Raw genomic sequence first — 17,109 nt, 5'->3', positions numbered from 1 at the left:
TTTACCTTCCTTCATTCCACGAGTTTGCCTTCGCGTAGCATAACTGCGCCAAACTGAACTGGCACTAAGGTACTCGTCTTTACAAAAATTGTCATCTGAACTATCATCATCATCATCTTCATTCGAATCTTCTTCTTCATTTTCCTCTGAGCTGCTATTTTCTTCACCTTGTCCATCTCCATCATCTGCACCCCCATCACCTGCATTGCTTCCACCTTTAATGTCTACACCACTGCCATCAGAGGAACACTTGGCATCACTTTCATATCCCTCTTTGAAATTCTCTACACTCTCAATGTAGTCAAGATTGGCAAAATATTCATCACCCATTTCCAAGCCTTCCTTGTCTGCAAAATCATCTGTTAATATTTTACCTGTTAACAAAATAAAACGAATAAAATAAAACTTTAAACTACCAATTTGCATGGAGGGACTTAAAAAGCAATTTCTAAAGAAAGGCTCATGTAATGGATATACTACAGCAATGTGATCAATATGACACTGTGCATGTGTTTGGTCTGAAAAAAAATTACTGCTATTATGCAAGCAGCAAGCATACAATTCTATGCAACAAAAATTGGTTCCAAGCAGAAGTGCATAGTCCATTTGATTTTCTAAATCAGATGTTATGATTGCCCTTCTGTTAATTGTAAAAAAAAAAAATGTAACTGCAAAAATTAATTAATTAAAACAGAATACACTGATAGCTGAAAATAATTAAGTAGACAAGGTTATTTTTGGTTTGCTATATTTTCTTGTTGAGATGCTGGATATTATTTGATTATCAACATTCTACTACATGTTTTAAGATGACAAAGTCTAAAAGTACGATTAAACTCATTTAAGTACATGGAATGGTGATATATGGATTTACATCAAAAAGCCCAGTTTAGCTTGCCAATTTAAGAAAAAAGTGAGCAAATGAAGACACTTAGGGACAGCAACCAGACAGGCATTTAAACCCAATTTCTTTGAGATTTGTTATATATATATATATATATATATATATATATATATATATATATATATATATATATATATATATATATATATATAAATTAATACTATTATTATTACTAGGGGGCCCCACCCCCTGCTCGCTTCGCTCGCCCACCTCTGGGTTTGGTTTACTTGATAAACAATTTAAAGAGATTATTTTCAAGGGAATTGTTACATATGCATTATTTTCATTTTTACTTTAAAACTTTTGTAAAAACAGTATTTGTCCTTTATTTCCTGCCTTGGCTGTGGTTAAATCTCTTTCTCATGGCATTTATGACGCTGCTTGTGTTGAAAAGGGGGGGTCTGAACGCACGCTAAAGAGATGCAATCCGTTCAGATGGTATCACACTGCTGGCCTGCTGTGTGTTGTGCTTGTCACGCTTTGTGTCAATCACTTAAAAGTCTGTACAGCAGCTGTCCTTTTGCAACTTTGTGTCTCTGCCGCTCGCTTTGTGAAGGGGGGAGCTGAATGCATGCTAAGAAGAAGTGGACGGATCAGCTACTGGCTTTGTACTGCTTCTGCCAAGATGCCTGTTCTGCTTGTCACTCTGCGCATTCTGAAGAACGAGGAGCGGTGTGGGTGAGGGCTGAACGCACGCTAAGGAGATGCGCTCGGATCATCTGCTGGCTTTCTGCAGCTGTTGCTGGCAAGCTGCATGTTCTGCTTGTCGTTGTTTTAAGAGCTGGGAGCACCTGAAGTTTGTCTGCCAAAAGCATTCTAACAACTGCTATGTTAGATGTCAGTGAACTTGTTTTAAATTGTTTGTAAGTAGGGTGTGACGTGCAAAAGTCACCGTCTCATGGGTTTTGCTTCCTAAGGTTGTAATGTCTAGTCTTGCGGGGGTTGTGGGTGGTGGTTTGGGATTTGGGAGCTGAATGCATGCTAAGGAGAAGTGGACTTTGTTCTGGTTTTGTGCTGCTTCTGCCAAGATGCTTGTTGCTCTGCATGTCAATCATTTAAACACTGAGTGCACAATGATTAAGCAAATTGTTTTTTTTGAGGATTCATTTTAATATTGAAAAAAATACAGTGCTATCAGTCAATCCAAAATGTTAATAAACCTGTAACTTGAATATTTTACAAAGGAAATGTGAGTGTGAACATTCTCAGGGGAATACATGTGTGCAGAATTATTAAGCAACTAAAGGAAAAACAAAAATTTTCCCATCTCACTTGTTTGTTTTCATCTGTTAAAGTGAGAATAATAAACAACTTAACATACTTTACAAATAAACATTTCTGACATTTCAAAAAAAAAAATCAGTGACCAACATAGCCATCCTTCTTTAAAATAACAGTCATAAGCTTTCCATTGATGGAGTCTGTCAGTTTCTTATCTGTTGACAACTTTTTGTGCAGCAGCAATCACAGCCTCTCCCAGACACTGTTCAGAGAGGTGTTCTCTTTTCCTTTCCCATAAATCTGCCATTTAAGAAAGGCTTTAGGTCAGGTGAGGAAGGGGGCCGTGTCATTTTTCTTTTATCTTTAAAGCCTTTACTGGATAGCCATGCAGTGGAGTACTTCAATGCGTGTGATAGAGCATAGTCCTGCATAAAAATCATGGTCTTCTAGAAAGATGCAAACTTTTTCTTTTACCACTGCTTGAATAAAGTGTCTTTGTCTTCTAAAAACTGGCAATAGGTTTGGGAGTTGATTTTGAGTCCATCTTAAACCTAAAAAGGTCCAACTAGCTCATCTTGAATAATACCAGACCATACCAGTACCCCACCTTCATCTTACTAGTGTCTGAGTCGAAGTGGAGCTCTGTGCCCATTACTGATCCACAGGCCCATCCATCTGCTCCGTCAAGAGTCACTCTCATCTCATCAGTCCATAAAACCTTTGAAAAATCTGTCTTCAGATATTTCAGAACAGGCCACATAAATCACAAAAATGTATGTGTTAACTTTCCCAGGCCCAAGATATTACAGGCAGGGAGTTGTGGGTAGTAGAGAGAGAATATGAGACAATTATTCCTGCCATATGCAATATACAAATGCAAACATACTGAAACCCTAAATGTATTGTGCCAGAATGTGAAAACACATGATCATATCAGTATCAATATGTTACCATTCTGTATGTGGCCAAGTGTTGTCTCAATTTGCCTTGTCATGGACATTAAAAAATCCTCATGATTTAGGACTACTTGATTTGGGCAGAGCTGAAAATGTCATATCGGGCAAAATTAATGTACTACCTCCTTCATTCTACAATTACATTAAAAAACTGCATAAATAAAAATGATTTTGAATCAGAACATCTAAAAAAACTGAAAACTTAAGAACACCTGCACCAATTATAATAATATATGCAAACTAAATTAGGCTAATCATCAAATATTTATAAGTGCTTATCGTAATTAACATTTACAGTTCATATAATGAAAAAACTTCTCTTAAAAGATTTGTCACATGTAAATTAGTTGTATAATATAATATTAAAGACATAATAATATAGTATTAAAGACATAATGGCCATACTTACCTGCATAAATGCAGACAAAGGAACCTTTGGCAATATCGTCCAAACAACGAATACCCCAACCCTTATTTTGTGTCTTAAAAAGCTGAAGTCTCACTTGCAAACCATGTTGTACCAGGCGGTTGGTACACATCTGATGGTTACACTTGCAGCGTTTATTGCATTCATATACCCTAGAAAATAAAAAAGAGATGTTTACCTGAAATTCACTTTTCATAGAAGTAGTAACATATTAAAAATATATATCATACAAAAAATACTGTAAATACTACTTTTATCTGCAAAATCAATTCAGTTTGATCAAAAACAATCTTTTTGAATTTCACACAGAAACCATTGTTTTTCAGTCCTGATACTTGGTGAGCAGCACTGCTGCACTGATGTGTGGGTCTATCGTGTTTAAAAGGAAAACTAGTGTGGCTTTCTCATTCAAATAGTTTTATTCTGCTGATAATGTTTGTCTTAAATGTGTTTTTGATCTTCAAATACATTTAAAATTGCTTTGAAGTTCACATACAAATTGAACTAAAAGTTTAAAGACTTCTGAAGGTATGTCTACTGTTATCAGAAACAGTAAAGGGGAAGTCAAAATACAACACCTAAATGGAGAAAAAAAAACATATTTGTGTTTTAAAAGATACAGCAAACTTTCTCAATTTTCAAATTAAGTTTAAAAAAAAGTCATAATTTAGGAAAGAAGACCAAATAAATCCAGAAAACTGCAGTGTTATTAAACCACTTGTTAACATGAAAACCTAAAGAAACAGTTTTTTTTTTCCAGGACCAGGCTTGAGAAACACTCAGTTAATTACAGTATATTCTTAGTGCCTATAATTTAAATTAACTTTTTATTTTTTAGCTTAATAAATTGCAAATGCAGAAATTACATTATTCTTCTATGCTTTTTATTTTAAACAAGATCATTCGATTTTAAGGAGGAAATATTTAAGAGGTTTATATTATAAATAAATTATAAATATATTATAAAATTATAAATTATAAATAAATATTATAAATATTGACATACTCCTGCATTTTAAAAACCAGAAACGTTTTTGTTTCTTTAATCAGTCAGCTGTATTAGAGCCAGTGTGAGACAATATTTTCTTAAGAGATGATTATGACGATTGTTAAGATTAAGACAGATTATGGTATTCATTCACCCACTCCTGTTTTACACAATCTCGAATAATTTTTTTCTAACTTATACTAAAAGAGAATATAATATCTGAGAAGATTTCAAATCCAAATATATTGTTTTTGCTACTGTATCAAAAATGCCAAAAACATATGGGAATCTAGTTGTAACATCATTAATGTACTTTTACAGCCCAAAAGAAGTCCTGCTATTTGGGTTTCCCTTGAAGTTAATAGGTGAGAAATCAATGCAAGAATCGGCGTTTCTATAGGCAGGTACAATTCCACACAGTATAAAATGTGCACACTGTACATACTTACTTAAAGGCTTAGTAATTAATAAAAATTCTAATGAAAAACTACATTTTTACCCAGTTCCCAGTTTAAGACACAGCACTTAAGAGTATATACTTTGTGATGTTTAATAAATTGTCATTGATGGAAACGGCATCAGTTTGGCAGTTTTTGGAAATAGGTTTCGTCAATCTACACACAATTCTGATTTAGCATTTGATGTAGTATAGAAACTGTCACAAGGAAAAAGCACAAATATACATATATGTGCCTGATAGTTGCTGGGATAGTGTCTGGCTTCCTGTGTCCCTGTTCTGGAAATGCAGGTTTAGAAAATAGATGAATGGATGGATTATGTATATATAGTGTGTACATATATATATATTTTTTTATTACCCGGTAGGAAGACACTCTTCAAGTCTTTTATTTTGGTATCCGGCATGTGCATTTATCTGTCCTCCTGGTGTACAAGCTGTTGCCAGTAAAGTCAGTTGGTGGCAAGCACACTTAGACCTTAAAGTGAGGGCCAAACCAAGGGGAGGGGGAGGAAAAAAAATCAGAATAAAGTAAATAGTAGAAGTATAAACCCAACAGTAGGAAATAAAACATTATTCATACATTTTAATATTCAGATTCGTTTGAAACCGATGTGCACCTTTTGCATAATAATAATGTCATGAGCACAAAGGACAAAAGAATACAGGCAGAGCAGAATATAACAAAGAAAACAACTAACATAATTTGCACCTCACCACATACAAGTGAACTCTGTTTTCTCTCTCTCTCTCAGTCTCTCCCTCTCCCTCCCCATCTTTCCTTCTAAGTGATTATCTCCCTAACTCAGAATTTGCCAGTCTCATCCCATAACATACTAGGTTCCACACGGTGGAAGGCACATTTTTTATGGTCGATGCCATGGACTTTTTAGAGCCAAGGACAGCAGTCTATGTTCATGGGGAGAACAAGCTATTGGCACTTGTACCAGCCTCTAATATATGTTTCTCCCCAGGGCCTTTTGGGGCTATATAAGGAATAGCTATCTTAACATATTTCATTTAATTAGATAGATAGATAAGGTAATACCACTGGAATCCTTAGGCAGAAGAAATATGTAATGCTCCCAAAAATACCCTGAGCAGCACTGGTCTCAAGGTCATTGGGATGAGGGCACCATTTCAGTTTATTTCACATATTATTTGTGAATATGACATATTTTTCTGATTAATAAAAACTTTTTATATAAAAAAGTATTATATAAATTACTACTACAAATTACATGCACACAGAGTTAGGTGAATAGCAAAACAAATGTAACATGAATAAATGAATGGCATCAATTGTATTGAAAGCACAGTTAAAAGATTTGGATACACATCCTCATAGAAGGATTTTTCATTTTAACATATTCTCTACAATTCAGAATAACAGTGAAGACAGTAAAACTATAAGATATTATATGAGGAAATACATGTATGTGGCGACCAAAAAAGTATTAAATCAAAGTGATTACAGGTACCCTTTGACTTGGTGATAGCTTTGCAACTTTGCATACTCTTGGCATTCTCAAGCTACCACAAGCACTTTTTGTCTAGTATTCCTTAAATCTATGGGTCCAACTCACCCTATTCTAGGCTTTTACTTTAAGCAAAATTTTAATTAGAATGTATTTATTTACTACTAGAGCTATATGTTTCTTGGTGCTTAGTTTTAGTTAACTCATTTGTTATGATTCAGAACTGTCTTTTGAGTGGGGGTTGACTTTTCGTTTTGTTAAGGTTGATTATATGGATTATTTGATTTTAATTAAAATTAATAAAAAAAAACAACAGTTAATTGCTCATTTTAGGTTTAAACAGCTGCAGTAAGGTTTTAATTGTTGCCTGTTTTCATAATCAGCCATCAGTTAATAATGAGGTGCAAATGACAAAGGAACCACCAGCTCGCCAGCTAACATGCTTCCATTTAAACCTGTGCATATTCATCGTGAGATATCTATGTTAAGGCAAGGTTTTGAAATTAATGAGAGAGAAGGACCAAGAGGTACAAATCTGTTCTGAGCAACAAACTGAAGAAAAATGAAACCAGAAAACGAAAAATCTATAATGTGATAAAAAATTTGTCTTGGAAAAATTAAAAAACTAATGAGGCATATAATTAAATACAAAGTTTCATTATATACATAGGCCTGGCTTCTAATTATGAAACTAGCTGGAATGAACAGCTGCACTCACTCTAGACCTCCAGGACCACAGTTACACATGCAGAAATACTCCATTCACCTTGTCTGCATCACACATAGATATGGAAGCTGGAATTAAAGATCACAAAAATTTGAAATCATCAAACCAAAGGATTTCTACAGGTCTGATGTATACTGCATTTTTTTTTTCTGGGTCCAAGAAAGTCCTCTTAAGCAGCAATTATACCAGGCCTCAAATTCAGACAAGACCCTTTGTAGATGTGATACTGTGATGTACTGTATCTGCTACTTAAACTTCATGAATCACTTATTTGGGCTGTAATCTGAAGTGGAGTTCATTGGTAATTTAGGAGGTTGCCAAATAATAAACTTGTCTTTAACAACAAGGGTAACTCTTGGTCTGCCTTTCCGGTGGTCTTCCTCATGAAAGCTGGATTTACAGGATCATAATGCTTGTTAAGGCACACAAAGTGGTTCAAAATTTTCCAGCTCTAAATTTCATAAAAATTCTAAAGGACTACCCTGTTTAGGGGGAATGTTAAAATACATTTTTAAAATCGAACATGTTTGCATTCAAAAGAAATTGACACATATGCATTAAATTCTTTACATATTTTCCCTTAGAAACAAATTTCAAGTATTTAAAGGTTAAGACCATAAAATACACACAAAATAGATGTGTAAGCAAGGTAAAGCTAGCAACATCCCCAGGGCAGGACAAACAATAAAAATAATTTAACAATTGTATCACAATCAAGATATTAAAACTTGTTTAGATCCTGACAGAAAGATTGGTCGTTGGTAAGTATGTGCAAGAAATTCCTGCATTGCAAAAACTGGGTCTGTGGGAATAATTTGTAATGCTGCTCATGTGCGATTTCAAAACATCAACAAGGGACTACTGAAGGACTTTAGTAGTTGATCATTTTCAAAATGCTTTAAAACATTCTTCCATCCTTCAAGCTCCCTCACAAACCACCAAGCATTTTCTAAGCAACACTACAGCAAATATCCACCACTGCAGAGGACCAGTTCAAACAAAAGACTATTCATCTAGTCATGGATTTCATTTTAAACCCTGGCCTGAATTACATGTATCATAATAGACATACTAAGTGAGAGTGTGTACATAGATGTACCAGTATAAGCTACAGAAGTAAAGAACTATAAAATGGGTCTTACTGGCTTCAAATGAAAATGCAGGCTAATAAAATACTTCAAAGGTACAGCAAAGTATGCTGATCTTTCCCCGATAGTAGTGCCAGAGCAAGAGTAATGAACACTAGTGCTGCAGGTGATGTTGTGAGTAGCTGGAAAGTCCTAAAAAATCTGTTGCTTTATGAACCGAATTGACTAAGCACCACGTGTGCCTAAAGTGATGACAGTTTATCACTATAAAAATAACCAGTCTTCAATAAAGTCTTCGAATACAAAACCAGTTAACAAGAATAATTTTAAATTCTACTTTTGTAAATTATAGAGCAGCAGTCAGTGTCTTACAATGCCCTCAACTAATATCAGCACCACTGTTAAATAAAAATAAAATAGGCTATGAAAAATTGTCTTTGTTTATCCTTTTAATCTTTCATTCAAAATATTAACAGAAATCTAACCTTTAATGGAAGTAAAGTAACTGACAGGAAACAGAAATTCCCATCATAAAACACACTATTTTTCTCAAGTATGTCTGTACCATCAATTAATAGCACTCCTTTGTGTAATACTTTGGACAGCTCCCTTTACCCAGACAAGAACTCTGAATCTTCTCCTATAATGCTTAAAGAGGTATCTGAGATCATTTCTACATAAAGACTCTATCTCCTTGATGGACACTGCACTTATTCATATTGTAGTGTTCTGGGCTGATAATATCATTTCAAGAAGGGCCCACTGAATCAAAAAGTTAATTAAAAAGATAGGCTCAATTATTGGATGCAAACTCAAGAGCAAGAAAATGGAAACGAAATGTACTACCATAATGAACAATGCTGCATATCCTCTCTCTGAAAGACCAATTTCTTTCAGCAGGAATGTGTAAGAAAACACTACTGGGGCTCCTTTACACAAATGACAATACGGTTCTGCAATGCCTCACTGTAACTGTGATTGCTCCTATTATCTTCAGCCATGTCAGAAGTTTTATTCTTTTTAATAATTCTGGCATGCATCTATGAGGGAGATTGTTGTGTGTTATAATATATTTATTTATTGAGCATCTGTAAAACGCCAAATTTCACCCTAGGGACAAAAAGTGTCTATTTATCTAGATCATTCAGATGTTAAAGTTCAAGCTTGTAGACTCTCCTCTTCAGTTCATCCCAAAGATTTTCAATGAAGTTTCAGGCAAGGGCTGGGATGGCCATGAAAAAACCTTGATTTGTGGTCACTGAACCATTTTTGTGTTGATTTTGAGGTGAGCTTTAGATCACTGTCCTAATTAAAACTGCCTGGCAGAGGCATTAAAGGTTTGATTTAATACCTCAATACTTGATGGATTCTAGGATACCATGTATCCTAACAACTTGCCTGGTTCCATTGGCAGAAAACAGCTTCACAGCCTGAAATCCAACTCTCTACTTCACAGTGGGGATAAGGTACTATACGCCATCCTTGATAAACCCACCTGTGGTTTTGTTGCTATAAAGCTCTAGTTTTATCTCAACTGATCACAGAACTTAGTCCCTTTGAAAGCTCCAGTAACATCATGCAAAAAGAACGTGCCTGATGTTTGATGACAGAAGAAGCTTTATTTTTGGGCAACCCTTCCAAATAATCCCTGTTTATGTAGTTGGTACCTTATTGAAGTCTTAGAGAATTTCTGACCCTAAGACCCAACTGACGACAGCAGTTCTCCAGCTTTGAACCTGTGTGTGAGGTCAATATAGATACACATCCTCTTCCAAGCAGATTCTTCACATCTCCAATCACTTTAAGTGTATGTATTAATTATTGTCCAGATAGTAGTAATGGGTGTTTTCAGCTGTTTAGCTATTTTTTATAGTTGTTCAATGATTGTTTTGTTGAAAATTGTTACTGTATTATTGGGTCTTTCAGCATTGTGATGAATGACTAAAGGAATTTGGCCTGTTTGTCACCTCATATTTATACTCCAGAGAAACAGAAAGTCATGGCTGACCCCTTAAGTCTCACTCTGATGTACTTGAAAACATAAAATCCGAAATATATATATATATATATATATATATATATATATATATATATATATATGCGAAAGTACTGTATGTCAGATTTATAGAAGAGAAAAATTTCTATATTAGCATAAATAGCATATTAACATAAATAGCCATAAAAAGTAATTAAAAGCTTCTAAAACATTAGATTAAGCATAAATTAGAATGTTAAGAAAATAAGATAGGTCAAGCAAATGGTTAACAACAAAAATCAGGCATATTGCATTTTCTAATAATAATAATAATTTTCCAGTATTAAGAGAGGAAAGATAGAACAGGACAAGAATGACACACATAAACTAACTGAGGACAGGATAAGGAGGAAAGAGAACACCTATGTTCAAGGCTAGGAAGCTGAGGAATGACACCACAGAAAAAATGGCTCTGGTAGGCACGTAAGAAACCAGCTGGATTGGTAAATCAGCAAAAAGGCAGCAAAAGGCTTTTGCTATAAAACAAGGTCACAATGATGTAATGCATGAAAGTAAAAATTTGTGTATTCATGTATTAGAATAAATAAATATAAACAAATATATAAGCATTTGCCTTAGTGTAGATAGAAATGCAAGACAGGGCTGCCATGCAAATGATTAAATAAAAGCATATACCATATTACTTTTTAATTAAAGCTTAGCTTCAGGCCACCATTATAACATAGTTTGAAAGGCTTAGAAAAGGAAGTCACACCATAAAAGCCCAAAGACGGAAAAAGGAAAACATCTGCCTGGCTAAAGACCAATCAGAAATAAGCAAAACAGAAACTAGAGATGAACAATGGACAGTAAATACAGGTGCAGAATGAGCTAATTGAACGAGGTCAAAGTGATAAGAAATGATATATAAGTTTTGGGTTTTGAACTGTTCGGGGCTCAGCTCAATTTGGCTGTATTGAGATGAGTCCATGTTATTATTTGTGTTGTTTTATTGTAATAAAGCTCTAAAACTCTGTTTGCCTATCCTGAGTCCTAATAGCCTTCATTTTCAGGTAAAAAGCCTTCTGGTGACAATTTTTCGCCACAACAGATTCCACTAATATGACTTTCTAGGGGTGCCAATAATTGTTTATTAAAAACATTTGTTTTAAGAATTTATTCCTATCAATTATTTTACCACAATTAAAGGCTAGATTTTGGCTGCTAATTTGAATGAAAGATCAATAACATAAACAAATACCACCCACTGCACAAAAATACTTTTTCACAGTCCATTTTGTTTTTATTTACAAAGAGTTACAATATTAGTGAAGAGCACTATATTTTGACTTGAAATTATAGAGTTTCTGGGTGACATGCTATGAGTACATACTGTAATTAGGGCTGGGGTTTTTTTTTTATTCAAATTTATTTTTTAAATCAATATTCAAAGATGAAAATTATTTTTTAATTATTTTGATCAAATAGTACATTTAAACAGTTTAGCAAACACCAGAGCTTGATAAGCTGGTCACATGTGTAGAATCAAAACATATTACTGCAAGAATATGAGCAATGCTTTTCTTATGAACGGGCATGTTCCAGGTAGAGGCTACAATGTTAAGTCTGTTGTCTAGAATTGGTTTTATTATGAAAGATAAGATGTATAACAAACTAATGTAAAATTAAAGTTCCCTGCTTATATATCTAGTTTTACAATGTGATTAGGAGGACAGCTTGCATTGTCTGGGGTTGGGGAAAGAATATGTCAATGATGCTCAATGTACCTTCTTGCCTTGCAAAGGTAGCTAGGCTACAACAGCAGTGAAGAACGAGCAGGCTGCCTGTAATGAGTGGTCAAAGGGTTACAAGAGCACACTTAGAAAAAATTACTTCTCTTCAGCAGCATTTCGGTCTGTAAGAAAAAATTTGCCGGATCATGAGAATCTGGCAAAGCATGTCACTAGTCTGTAAAACTCTACTCTTGGACTGATCTAACGTTAGTAAATGTAGATGGATGCAACTCTATCGTCCTGCTCCATGAAGAATTTCTCAAACTAAAAATGGTCCACAAGTCATAAAGGTTGAAAAGCACTACTCTATGTGTGAATCACTCCAGAGACCTGTAGCTATAACATAGGGAAGAAGCTGGCTGGTGTGTTCTGCACACAGTTTTGTTTTCAACACTATAGTGTACTAATCGTACCAAATTTGCCATGTACTGTGCATTTTGGTCATGTTTCAGTTGACCTACATCTGAGAGTTGAAATTTTCAACAATGACTCACATTAAAAACCCAAGTTGCAATAGAGTCATAGAGAAGTATATCAAACAATGCATTACCTTACTATGCCCTCCCTCGAGCCTGCTTTCAGAAAACCCAACCCACTACCAAGTTAGACTTGCAACATTCAGTATATTTATGGCCATAATTGCTGTTAATTATGTAGTCATTTTTTCACAATATATGGTTAAAACATGTGTGAATAATGAATAGTGCAGACAAAGAAAAAAAATAATCAACAGCACTACAGGCAAAAGAAGCATTTAGGCCTGCTGGCCCCTGGATTTCAAACAATGAGGGAAAAAATTGCCCTCAAAAATTTTTTCTTACCCTGAGGAGACTGTGTCTGTTTTTACTTTTAACTGAATGCAATATATATATATACATATATATATATATATATATATATATATATATATATTTAAAAGAAAACAGAAAATTGTTAACTACACTTCTATGGAAATATTTTCATTTACTTGGTGAAACTACAGAATGGCACAAGATCCTTTACATTCACTCATACATGCAGCAGACAAAAAGTATGTAAAGGTGCCTGTCTATAAATCGATCTGGTTGAACACAGGCACTGACTGCCTTATCTTTATCATCCATCTGTCAGGTGAGCTCTCAAGCCCCACTGCTGGTCAAATTCCATGACTAACTGTCCTCATGGTTTCGTAAAACACACATAACATGCATTTTTTTGGTATATATGCAGTGCAAAACATTTGGAGGCAAGTTTGGGGAAAATGCACTAAAATTATTCACTCTGATGTGCCTTACTGAATAAAATTCAATTAAAAGGTAAATTAAACTGATCATTTTATATATATATATATATATATATATATATATATATATATATATATATATATATATATATATATATATATATATATATATACACACACCTATATACCTGTATATGTATTATGTAAAATTAACTAGTTATACCGCCCTTAATTGTGATGTCAGGGGAATAAAATTGATTTGTTGTGGCATGACCATTCTAATAAATTTAAATTTTTACAACTATCAAAAGTCCACATCCAATCTGAATATATTTCTTTCTGAATATTTCTCCTCCATATTAATGCTATAGAAGATTAACAAGATTAATAAAACAAAATAAATGCTTTAGATTAAACTGATGTAACTTACCTATCTCTGCATCCATCAGTGCAGTCACATCCCACCAAAAAATCTGCATTGGTGTTTATGTAAACTCCCTTACCAGGTATACGTTCTTTACTGTAGGCAACACTGGGAGGTGGTGTCATGTCTATTTCATTAACACAAGAAAGAGGGACATCTTCTTTTCCATATGTAATATCCCGAATGAAATAAAATGGTTTTTGAGGCTGAAAGCGTCGATCCACCAAAACATAAGGATCTAAGCAGAACATCTCCAAGTAAACAAAATCACATCGGGCCTCAAATATATAACGCTCAATCTCATGCATGCTGCGAAGGCTCAGCCCACAAGGTGCTTTGTAGATAACATGGAATGACATTTTGCGGTTGACTCGTCGGCGTCCCGTCATACGTCGGAAGTCATACAACAATGGAATAAGTAGTGGGTTCCGGCTTCTGTATTGGTCCAGCTTTCGGGGTCGTAGGCGGTCAAGACAAGCTGGGCTGCACTGGTGTGGTACATAGAACAGCTTCTCTGTAGGAGCCTGGTAAGATGGTTCTAAAGGAATACGATCACTCATGGAATGGTAAACTTGAGATGTTGATTGGACTGTTATCTGGGACTGTTGCTGTACTACTGTTGACTGAGGATTTTGAAGATGCTGTGCAGGCTGTTGTAATGGCTGCTGCAGGGGTATAGCCTGTTGTATGGGACCTGTTGTTTGCAGTAAGAAATACCTGGCAAACGGGATTAAAGCATACAAGAGTATATATTTTAGTGCTATTTTTCAATTTAATATTCTCGGACATTACCATTTACTGTATATATGATTAGGCTTTGCTAATACTTCATATAAAACCACATTTTAAATCAATACAACTACTTACTAAGTTGCTTTACATAAAACTGTCAGCTCATTAAACACATGTAAATATAAGAGTATATTAAGCATTTACAATAACAAAGGCAAACAGTACCGAATGTTAACACAAACAAAAAAGAGCTAACATTAATATATGTTAGCAAAACATAAGATTTCTGTATTGAAGAACAGACCACAATTTCATTATTAAAAAAGACAAAAAAAAAATCTGAATAAAAACCACATGTTGAAATAACTTGTTCTTCCTCTCCTCCAGTACCATAATGCTGGCTGTACCAATGAAGACGCAAATTCTGCCTTGCCAAAGTTATAACAGTATATTAGTCTGTCATGCAGTAAGTACCAAGGGACTGTAAAATCACAGAAAACCCTCAATATTGTAATTAACAGAAATAAATGTGTTAAACTATTAATTATACAATAGTTTAAAATAGACAACAAATCAAATCAGATTTTATTATTAGTCTTACCAGTTAAGGAGTAGCATTTTTACATTAAACTATTGATTGGAACAACAGTATAAAAATATTTCTTACAGCTCAAGGAAGCAAAGAGCATATTTCTGGTTTTCTTTTCATTTGAAAAAAGGGAACCCAACCTTGAACCACTGCACGCATACAGTGGCGAATGATGCAAAATATTACACTGAGATAGATGGCATTAAGTCACTAGACTTTTTCAAGTTCAATATGAGAGTATAAAAATAAATAATTTTTAAAATTAATTTAATACACCACAGCTTCAGACGTCAAATGTAAATGTTCTTGTTTAACCATTAGCTCATAAACTTCAAATGTCACAATGACATTGTAAAACAAAATAGCTACATGTCTGATGATTCACTGGTGAAGGTCACTTGCAAGGCAGCTGCAGCCTCATAAGGCAATTGTTGTTCAGAATACAGGGACTGATTACTTAAGCAATCTGTACATTGCATTTTTTAATATACACATACATACATACATACACACACATTATATATATACACAGTACTGTGCAAAAGTTTTAGACAGGTGTGAAAAAATGCTGTAAACAAAGAATGCTTTCAAAAATGGAAGTGTTAATCATTTATTTTCATCAATCAACAAAATGCAGTGAATGAACAAAAGAAATATCTAAATCAAATCAATATTTGGTGTGACCACCCTCTGCCTTCAAAACAGCATCAATTCTTCTAGGTACACTTGCACACAGTTTTTGAAGGAACTCGGCTGGTAGGTTGTTCCAAACATCATGGAGAACTAACCACAGATGATCTGTGGATGAAGGCTTCCTCACATCCTTCTGTCTCTTCATCTAATCCCAGACACACTCAATGATGTTGAGATCAGAACATACCATCACTTCCAGGACTTCTTGTTCTTCTTTACGCTGAAGATAGTTCTTAATGACTTTGGCTGTATGTTTGGGGTTGTTGTCCTGCTGCAGAATAAATTTGGGGCCAATCATACGCCTCCCTGATGGTATTGCATGATGGATAAGGATCTGTCTGTATTTCTCAACATTGAGAACACCATTCAATCTTGCCATGACATGAAACTGTCTTCCACAACCTCATTTTGGTAGCAGAGTTTGGCTGTTCCTCACCCAGTTTTAAGTCTCCTACACAGCTGTTTCTGTTTCAGTTAATGAATGTGTTTCAACCTATGTGTGACATTGATGATCATTAGCACCTGTTTGGTAGAACTGGTTGATCATACACCGGACTATAATCCTACAAAATCTTTGTTACATATACACATGTACATACATATAAACATATACACATTTATACACATATATATACATATACAGTGGTGTGAAAAACTATTTGCCGCCTTCCTGATTTCTTATTCATTTGCATGTTTGTCACACAAAATGATTCTGATCATCAAATAAATTTAACCATTAATCAAATATAACACAAGTAAACACAAAATGCAGTTTTTAAATGATGGTTTTTATTATTTAGGGAGAAAAAAAAATCCAAACCTACATGGCTCTGTGTGAAAAAGTAATTGCCCCTGAACCTAATAACTGGTTGGGCCACCCTTAGCAGCAATAACTGCAATCAAGCGTTTGCGATAACTTGCAATGAGTCTTTTACAGCGCTCTGGAGGAATTTTGGCTCACTCATCTTTGCAGAATTGTTGTAATTCAGCTTTATTTGAGGGTTTTCTAGCATGAACCGCCTTTTTAAGGTCATGCCATAGCATCTCAATTGGATTCAGGTCAGGACTTTGACTAGGCCACTCCAAAGTCTTCATTTTGTTTTTCTTCAGCCATTCAGAGGTGGATTTGCTGGTGTGTTTTGGGTCATTGTCCTGTTGCAGCACCCAAGATCGCTTCAGCTTGAGTTGACGAACAGATGGCCGGACATTCTCCTTCAGGATTTTTTGGTAGACAGTAGAATTCATGGTTCCATCTATCACAGCAAGCTTTCCAGGTCCTGAAGCAGCAAAACAAACCCAGACCATCACACTACCACCACCACATTTTACTGTTGGTATGATGTTCTTTTTCTGAAATGCTGTGTTCCTTTTACGCCAGATGTAACGGGACATTTGCCTTCCAAAAAGTTCAACTTTTGTCTCATCAGTCCACAAG

General features: G+C 34.8%; 1 protein-coding gene across 2 annotated transcripts in view; it reads right to left on the bottom strand.

Annotated features, from left to right (window-relative positions):
* Positions 1–17,109, bottom strand: part of setdb1a (SET domain bifurcated histone lysine methyltransferase 1a) — a 171,125-nt gene that overhangs the window by 10,613 nt on the left and 143,403 nt on the right. For both annotated transcript variants that reach the window (XM_039767415.1, XM_039767422.1), the window contains exons 13-16: positions 13,667–14,377; positions 5,315–5,431; positions 3,491–3,660; positions 6–374 (exon numbers count right to left, since the gene is read on the bottom strand). In XM_039767415.1, the coding sequence (XP_039623349.1) occupies positions 6–374; positions 3,491–3,660; positions 5,315–5,431; positions 13,667–14,377 (1,367 nt within the window). The remainder of the gene's footprint in view (positions 1–5; positions 375–3,490; positions 3,661–5,314; positions 5,432–13,666; positions 14,378–17,109) is intronic.

The sequence above is a fragment of the Polypterus senegalus genome, chromosome 1 (genome assembly GCF_016835505.1).
Source record: "Polypterus senegalus isolate Bchr_013 chromosome 1, ASM1683550v1, whole genome shotgun sequence".
Taxonomy (NCBI): Eukaryota; Metazoa; Chordata; class Cladistia; order Polypteriformes; family Polypteridae; genus Polypterus; species Polypterus senegalus.
The sequence above is the reverse complement of the archived record's forward strand: the minus strand, read 5'-3'. Positions and strand labels throughout refer to the sequence as shown.